This window comes from Lampetra fluviatilis, chromosome 22 (assembly GCF_964198595.1).
Source record: "Lampetra fluviatilis chromosome 22, kcLamFluv1.1, whole genome shotgun sequence".
NCBI lineage: Eukaryota > Metazoa > Chordata > Hyperoartia > Petromyzontiformes > Petromyzontidae > Lampetra > Lampetra fluviatilis.
The window spans coordinates 6892296-6901528 of record NC_136296.1 but is presented as its reverse complement, the minus strand read 5'-3'; the positions used below and the strand labels follow the sequence as shown (position 1 = coordinate 6901528).

Below are 9233 nucleotides of genomic sequence, written 5' to 3'. Positions count from 1 at the left end.
CGTGTGTCCACGTACTGCAAATGTGCACGAACCTAAAATCGTACTCACCTCCGCTGCCACCGACTACAATACAATTATTTTCTTAGCCGTGCTACCTCGAACCCTCAACGACCACCTCTCTGGTGCTTCCCGTGCTTGCAAGAATTTGAGAAGATGTTGCCTTAATCATTGGCGGGGGGTTACAGATCTCAACAGAGTGTCACACCTCAGTTCCATCTTCCCGAACCTTCCCGTGTTGTTTGGTGATTTCTTACGTATGTTTATTGGCTGTATGTTTGTTACATGCGCCGTCTGTATGTGTCTATGGTTAATTACAGGTTGTATGTCTACGGTTATGGTTAGCATTAAATGTTATATATTGCGGTTATATCAATGTGTGACGTCTGCTCTTGCTAAAGAAGCAATGTTTAATTTGCCTAAAATTTCATATATTTAATCTCCTGGTTAATTGAAGGATATAATTCAAGTATGATTGAAAATTGCGGTTTAATGGCCATTAACATACTAGTGGTGTTCATTCAGACACTGTCTTTCCGACAGACCTGTTCTTCACCTGAGGATGGCTATTTACGTTGTGGCCGAAACGTCGTGAGAATAATTGTATTATGTTTTATTTTTATTATTTTATTATTTCCCTTCTACGTGACTTTACCGAAAGAACCAAGAAGACTTAGGGCATTTTGTCGCGCACCCATGACAGCCAGAATGGCACACGAAGGGGTGGGTGGCCAACACCACGCCTGGATCCCCTGTGCCGAATTATGCACACGGCACGAGCTATACATTCAAGGCTGAGACCATCTAGAGGAGGTACAGGACCGGTGTAAGTATTAGCCACTGTTATTGGCCTCGAGTCAGAAAAAGCGCTCCATAAGCCAACGCTGCGCTAACCACCACGCCACTGCTTTACAACCGGTGTGCCGCAGCAAAGTTACCAGGTGCGCCGCTGGATTTTCGGAATTTCTAGGAAAGAAGCTCACTGTTCAAAGGCTGGGACCGACAAACGTTCCTCCGTGCTGTTCAGTGGCCGATCCAGCCCCCCCACCCATCCTCTCCTTTCCATTGCTCGCGGTGCAGTCCAGCAGACGGCTGTCAGCACCCACCTCACCCCTGGACTTTAAAATGTCCATGTGCAGTTGGGCAAAAGAGGCGCAGCCCTGCAAGTTCTCGCTCACGCCGCTGCTGTCGGAAGGGCCTCCACTAGCGGAGGGTATTTGGTGGGAGTACTCGGATTTTAACCAGCCACACGTTACACGCTGATCCACTAACTGTGATATACCCATGTATACTGCTCGCTGGACAGAGGGTATTTTAAATAAAACAATTGCTCCCATAATTTAAACTGTTGGGATGGGAGATGGATTTGAACCATCGACCAATCGGGTGCAGGTCCTGCGTGATAAACCATTCCACCGCGACATAAACAGCAGCAGCGCCCTCGTACGGACAATGGCCAGAAAATCCAGGATTTTTGTTCGATGTGCCACGAACATTCATCAGTGTCGAGTGTGTGCCGTGGAGTGAATAACGTTGAGAAACACGGCTCTGCCCTAGCGCCCCCCCCCCATCAATATAAACAGACGTCTCAGTGTTTACTCATTCCGTGATGCGCGCTATGGTGTGCACATTTACGGGCAATGTCTGACACTTACAATGGGATAGTTTGGCCCCCTCACAAAGGCAGGGACTTGAGTTTATACTTTTCAGATATTTACAGTCAAGAACAACTACATTTACATTAATATAGCGCTGCCAATGTATACATGCATTCACATAACATTTGAAACTTATGCCATTAAACTATGATATTGTTTATTAAATGTTATACAAATCAACAATCTGGAAACACAATCACATAATATTTTGTATTTATATTTTAACATAGGATAATATTATTACAAAAAAAAGTTTTTTGTCAATTGGGACATGTATTCGTTTTTTTCTTACAAGGTTTGTAAAAACGTACAGAAATTATACGTAAGTAGATATATCTACCAATATTACTTTAAAATAATGTATTACAGGTAGTAATGTATTACATGTAGTAATTTTGATTCAATCGTACCTTTTAAATATACAATCTAAATATCACTAGTTATAAAAGTTACATGTGAAAAAATTATCGTCAAAATGTGTGCTGAATGTAAGTTACATAAATGAAAAATATTAAGAATATAAAGTGAGGTTTACGTTTAATAGCATGATACAACATTAACGTGTATCCATTAAATGACCAGAATCTTTCACTTTGCTTAGAAACTCCCAGGTTACAACCATAGCCGTTTTTAATCATGTAAGACGTTATTAATTCTGTAACACATTAGTCTTCTGTATTACGTTAATCATTATCTAAGACGTTATTAAGACAACAGGCCAGAGGGTGTCCCATAGAGGTAAACCAAGACTCCCATGGGATGAACACCACAATGCAAGGTGGTGCTGTCAGTCAGCAGGACTCACGTGGTGATGATGTCGGAAAGGATGCCCAGAAAATGTATTCCGATTTTCATCCGAAAACAGCTTGCACACGGAGATTTAAAGGGTTATAAAACGATCGGCCGTTGTCGATGCCGTTATATAGCAGCGTGTGTTTTGTTAATACACCTCATCAGGCCGCTTCTCTTTCGCTTTCATTGCGTAAGAAAGCAACCTCCACGGAGTGCTGCCCAAGCTTTGAAAATGAGCAACATTACACAAACAAACTGCCCTGCCACTTGAGGCTGAGCCCCGTGCACTCAAGTCAGCAGCGCGTACCGTAAGACGCAAGGGGCAGGGTGGCAGGGGCATGCTGCGTAATAGCGGGCCGACGTCGTGATCATTTTCTTCGTGAGGCCAAGGTGTGCGGCAGGCATTTGCTGGAAGTTGAGGGCACGTGTTTGCGGCTGTCATTGTAATTTGTCTCGAAGGGATCATATGGCTTTGTCAAAAAAACAAAACAAAAAATTCGCACCTGCGTGTGTGTGTGCGACGCATACTTAAACGAGCCACTTCATGCTCGACGTGTTTGCGTAGTTTTATTTATTTGCGTGATCTCATTTTGGGGACAAGACGCGTGCAAGGGGGCCTTTGTGATGATAATCTACGACGATGAGCGAGTGGCCCCGCTGGTTGCTGTCTATTGCAATGGTGGCCAATCCATTCAGCGACGTGACCCATTCTGGTGGAACTCACCAGAAGACCATCAAATTATTCACATTTTTTTATTCTACCAGATGAGGCCCACTGAGCGATATAGCAATTTTTCAGAAGCGACCTGGCCACAAATGATATATATCAATGGAGTGGCTTATAGCGTGGAAATTTATAAGAGCCAAATACTCTCAATGCATGTTTTTAAATATGGAGGGAAAATCCGGAGGACCCGGAGAAAAATGCCCGCGACCACGGGGAGAATATGCAAACTCCACATATGCAGTCGCCAGGGTCGGAATCGATCCCCCGACCTCCTGCGCATGAGGCAAGGGAGATATCTCGCCACCGCGGATTTCAGTGGTACCAGCTCAGCGCTCGAACCTCTGCGATACGAGGCCATTCCTCAAACTGCTGACATTCATACATTATTGACGACAAATGATAAAATATTTGATTTTCCTCCATGGGACACCCTCTACCCTGATAATCGCAGATAAGTTTCAGTCCATATGTACAGGAGGCTATTATACAACACATTTTAAAACTGGCACGTTGCATTAAACCAACGTGCCTCTCTTTTAACATATATAGGTGTCCTTTATTTATTTCGTTAACGCTGCAATATTGAACATTATTTTGTATATATTATGACGATTTTGTTTATATTATTCTATTTAAAAAAAATTAATGACAGTGTCAATGGAGATTTTCTGCATACATTTTTTAAATAAAAAAACCCAATATGAAGACCATTATGGCTTGAATTTACAAAATATCTGCACATCAGGCTAGCATACCGTAAGCGTTAGGAACTAATAACAATCTTTCATTTATACATTCTAATAAGGCGATACTTTTACAAATTGCTGCAGTCTTAACATGGCTATCATGCATAAACCACAGCAAGGCATTTGAATAAAGTAACAATAGGTCTTCCGAAGTGGTTCCAATTGTCCATAATGCTTCCTGGCGAACGTTTGCCATTCGTCTTGCCTCCGGCCTCTTTACTTGTTGCTGCTGCTTTCCTCTGCTTGGGGCTGCACCAAGGCTTCTCTCCCGGGCTCGTTGGCGCTGGGCGCTGGCAGTGCCGGAGGTCTCGCGGGGGCTATGGTGGTGTCAAGCCTGACCTGGGACCTCCTGGTGCTCGAGGTCACGTGAGCCTCACGGGCCCCAGGGGTCCCATGGTGGCTGTCCTCGAGCTTGCTGGCACGTGGTTGTGGTACTACTTGGGCTCTCCGATGGTCTTGCTGGGTATGAGCTCCCGATCATGCTGGTCTCTTCGGGGACCCACTGGCGGCACTAGTCCCAGGTAGAATTGGAGTTATTCTGGTAGCTTTTGGGCAGATGGCATGGTCGGTGCAGTTTAAACGGTTGCAGTTCATGGTGCGATTGGGCCGGTTGGAGTTTCATGCGGGTTGGTGTTGGGATTGGGTATCGTCGGATAGGGCTGGTGTAGGATAGGGTTGTCATCCCAGGGAATTGGCATGTGTTCGGGTGGCATTGATTTGTGATGAGATATGGTAGTGACAGTGTGTTCAACATTATCACAGTACAGTATACGGAATAGTTTGGATAAACCTACAGTGACTGAGAATTATCTCTGGATTTGGTGTGTGGGAAAAATGTACAACCCTGTGGCCTTTGGTTGTTCCCTCATCAGTGCTGGGCCTCCGTCACTCCGGCACTCCTAAAGGCCTTCTTCTCTGTCTCATTAGTGGTCCTGGCTTGTTAAAGTTATCTTGTCTTCCTTTGTCTTCTACCTCAATGTTTTGCCTTTTGTATTTCCCAAATCTTGTCCTTGGTTATTGTTGTTGTTGATTTGAAGCTTTCGTGACTGCAGGAATCCATACTCTTTGGCTCTTTCGGTAAAGTCACGTAGATAGAAAATTAATAGATCACGACGTTTCGATCGCAACACAAGCAACCGTCATCAGGTGAGAAAAGCAGTAGGAGAACTGCTGCTGCAGTCTGCTGCTGCACTCACGTGATGACGGTTGCTTGTGTTGCGATCGAAACGTTGTGATCTATTAATTTTCTATCTACGTGACTTTACCGAAAGAACCAAAGAATATTGTTATTGTTCCGATTTAAAGCTTTCGTGACTGCAGGGATTCATCTTCTTGGTTCTTTCGGTAAAGTCACGTAGAATGGAAATAATAAAATAATAAAAATAAAACATTATAAAATAATTCTCACGACGTTTCGGCCACAACGCAAGCAGCCGTCCTCAGGTGGAGAACAGGTCTGTCGAGAAGACATTCAGACTCTGTCCATTCAGACTCTCTCTTCTCGACAGACCTGTTCTCCACCTGAGGACAGCTGCTTGCATTTTATTATGTTTAATTTGTATTATTTTATTATTTCCATTCCACGTGACTTTACCGAAAGAACCAAGAAGATTGTTATCGTTCTATGTTTTAATACTACCTTGAGATGTGGGCTGCATTTAGGCACTTTAAAAACACAATTACTGTTCATCCGTTACTGTGCATTACGTTTTCGTAAGCAGTTATTCACTTGCAATCTTTAATTTCTAAAAATGGTTATGCAATGTTAGGACTGTAAAAAAGTTATTTAAGAGCTTATTTTGGTGAACGATCGTCCAGTAATTTGTGACCACACAAAATACATAGTGGCTCTCATACGTATTCATCCACATGCTGTATTCAAGCTCAATCTATCCACATTTTCATCAGTGGTTAATAAAAATTGATAAACATGTGTAAAGCAAGCCCTCTATGGATATGAACTTTGGGCATCTCAGTCTTGCTACCTTGGGCAAAACAATAAAGACCGTAATTCCAAAGTTGCATTTACCCGAGCTGAAGTATATCTATTCCCTAAGCGACAAGTTCATCTCATTAGTCCATAAGCACGCAAAAAAAGTGCACATGAATTACACAACAGCACATACAAAAGTAACATTTAATGCACCACGTCCTTATTCTAAATTTACAATAAGTGAAACTAAATCAGCTGCTGATCGATATGTACACATACAGTATATCAATGTTATGTATTGATGTAATGTAGACAATGGTGCTGTTTAACCACTTAAAATACGATTTTTGGTCAATGATCCGAGAGGCATTCCGGACCAAAGTTCTCCAGCAGCATTTGTTTAAGAGGAAAACCCCTGGAAATTATTTTGCGCTTCTAACTCTGATTATCGGTTGAACCTGTTCAAGCATATGTTGCCGATGTTAGTGGATGGGATCTCGTACGTAACATGAAGTAAAACAACAGCGTGCGTGTAAAATATGCCACGATCTGCTAATGAGACTCAGAAAGATGACATTGGTTCAGGGTTTGCCAGCTTAAACATTTGCTGCTGTAAAACAAAAATTTGGTCCGGCATTGAGTCAACGGACCACAGGCTTACGAACCCAAGAAGTAATTTTACTTAGTGTAACAGATCCTTTTGTGTTTAGATATATTCTGTACACTGCAATGTGTTTCGGGTTGTACTGTGTGTTGTTCACCACGAGGTCCAACATTTCGCTTGACAAGCTGGGTATCTTCTTTAGGAACTCAAGAGTTGTTTCAAGAATTTAATTAAATTCCAGAAACTCCCAGCACATGCATCGGACATTGTGCTGAATAAAATGCACTGCAACCCGAAAGGACATCGCTGGGCTACACAGGACAATCACGATTACCTGCCCAGTGGTGTATTCTCTACAAGCACACATACCTGATTTAATAAATCACATCTATTTATTGTTGTTGATATCTTAGCAGGAAGCCAAGACGTTCCCATGGTTGGTACACAACTCAAGAGGATCTTGTTTTTTTGTCATTTCTAGTGTCCTCCCAACAGCTGTGCATGTGTAAATCCATGGGAGATGCTGCCATTATGTGGGACATGTTTACAATGTAACATCATCAACATATCCCTTGAGTTGTGTGCACCCGTGCTCCATGAATTATAAACAGGCGGTGTGATCTCGCGCTCTTGTAACCCTGTAGAAAGTTCAAGAGCTCTGGCTACAATCCTCTTGGTATACTCTGGTCACCGTGAAGTTGCCCACAGCCATTGTCTCTGAGGTTCCCTATCCGATGAGGTTGCTTGTGATGGCTCCTGGCAATGTGTAGAAAAGCAGGGCGATGAAGAGGGCGAAGATGAGCAGGAGGATGGCGGTGATGATGTACCACTTGTAGTTCTTCCAGATGACGAGGAAGAGGGACTTGAATGGATTTGTCAGCCATGAGAAAGATGTTTTTGGGCGACTGTGAGAAACAAAACACAAAGAAAATAATCACATTAGTTCAAAAATATCACATTTGATGTAAATCTTTTAACATTTTTTTATAATTGTTTCAAGATACAGCAATTCATTCCAAAACAAGTTTTGCATTTCCATTATCAGAACTCTACTTTGGAACAAGAAAAGACAAGTTAAATACAAACAAGCAAAAGTGCCAGCAAGGCATTGCTGCAAAGCATTCCTGCAAAGCCCAGCTTTGCAGCCATGGTCATTTACAAGACGCAGCTGGTCCTGACACTGTGTTGCCATGCCGTGTGTCTTGGCTCTGCTTGCCGTGTGCGTTTGGCTCGCGGCTGAATGAACAGATTCTAAGTGTATTCAAAGCATCACTGGTCACAGCATTTTTCACGCCTGAATACGACAGAGGACAGGATATCTCGTTGCATTTTTTCGTGAGAAGTCCTGGTAGAAGTGCGAATTGTGCTGTGAATGTTTTTAGGAGTGAAAGCAGCAGAACGTAGGAGAGACGGACTTGGGTTTCTCGAGGGGGTCGGGCTCGCTGCGGCCCAGCCCTGCCGGGTTCTTCTCCGCCTCTTCGGCCGTCAGAAGATGCAGCTCGGCTTCCACCTTCCCCTGCAGGACACATGGACACAGGGGTCACGCAGAGGTCACAGAGGGGGCACGCAGGGGTCGCAGTTAATAAAAGTAATAATGGAAATACAATAATAAATAACGACGTTTCGGAGGCAACACAAGTCTCCGTCATCAGGTGGGACCGTCACAGCTAAAATTACTGCTTGTGTTGCCTCCGAAACGTCGTGATTTATTATTTTATTTTATTTCCACTATTACTTTTATTAACTTTTTAATTTTATTTTTTACCTACGTGACTTTACCGAAAAAACCTAAGAGTATGAATCCTTGCAGTCACGAAAGCTTCAAATCTAGAAGCAAAAATACAATTTATATTCTAGATTTGAAGCTTTCGTGACTGCAAGGATTCATATTCTTAGGTTTTTTCGGTAAAGTCACGTCGGTAAAACATCAACATTTATTTTATTTTATTTTCATTAATTTTGATGTTTTACCGACGTGACATTACCGAAAAAACCTAAGAATACAATTTATATTCTCTCACGTCGCCACTCGTCCATTCATACTCTTGCTGTGGACATAAGTTCACGATGTTTTCCACTGTCATGTCAACTGTGAGCGTTCTGTGAGGGCATGAGGGGGCTTCACTCGTTGTGCTCTAAAGCCAACTGTGGGATTTCCAGCTTAGACATCGATTTGTAGTTGCTACAAATATTATATCCGTACGAAATGTACATCGCAAAATTCACCCCTGCGACGAAACTTAGCAGGATCCTCCTGAAAAAAAGTCTTGAAACTCATGGAGGCCTTCCAGGGCAAAACATTTCCAATTGTTTTACCGAGGGACAACAACAGCAGTGGCTTCGTGCGCGATCATTCTCTCTGGGAGATTCATGAAGACGAACGCCGTACCGTGAGCTCCTGTTCATTGTTGTCATCGGTGGAGACAAAAGGCCACCAGCCCTTGATCCGTTTGAGCTTGAAGATGGAGGCCATGGGCACTGAGCCGTCCATCTTGAGCATGTTCAACGAGCACTGCTTGGACGACTTGGCTCCTCGTGGGAAGCGGTTGAGGTCCAACTCAATTTTACCTGGGTATGACAGGGGACAACATGCATAGGTTCTAGGTTTGAAGCTTTCGTGACTGCAAGGATCCATATTCTTAGTTTTTTTTCGGTAAAGTCACGTAGGTAAAAATATTTAAAATTAGCTATCGTGCTGTGACGGTTCCACCTGAAGACGGAGGCTTGTGTTGCCTCCGAAAGTCGTGATTTTTTAAAATTAATTTTAATTTTTTAC

At 43.1% G+C, this 9233-nt stretch overlaps 1 protein-coding gene across 2 annotated transcripts in view; it reads right to left on the bottom strand.

The window, feature by feature from the left end:
- Positions 1-6244: 6244 nt before the first annotated feature.
- The window catches only part of LOC144938476 (otoferlin-like), a 63635-nt gene continuing 60646 nt past the window's right edge, over positions 6245-9233 (bottom strand). For both annotated transcript variants that reach the window (XM_078866328.1, XM_078866329.1), the window contains 3 exons: positions 8847-9025; positions 7873-7973; positions 6245-7362 (listed from right to left, as the gene is read on the bottom strand). In XM_078866328.1, the coding sequence (XP_078722454.1) occupies positions 7185-7362; positions 7873-7973; positions 8847-9025 (458 nt within the window). In that variant the 3' untranslated portion in view covers positions 6245-7184. The remainder of the gene's footprint in view (positions 7363-7872; positions 7974-8846; positions 9026-9233) is intronic.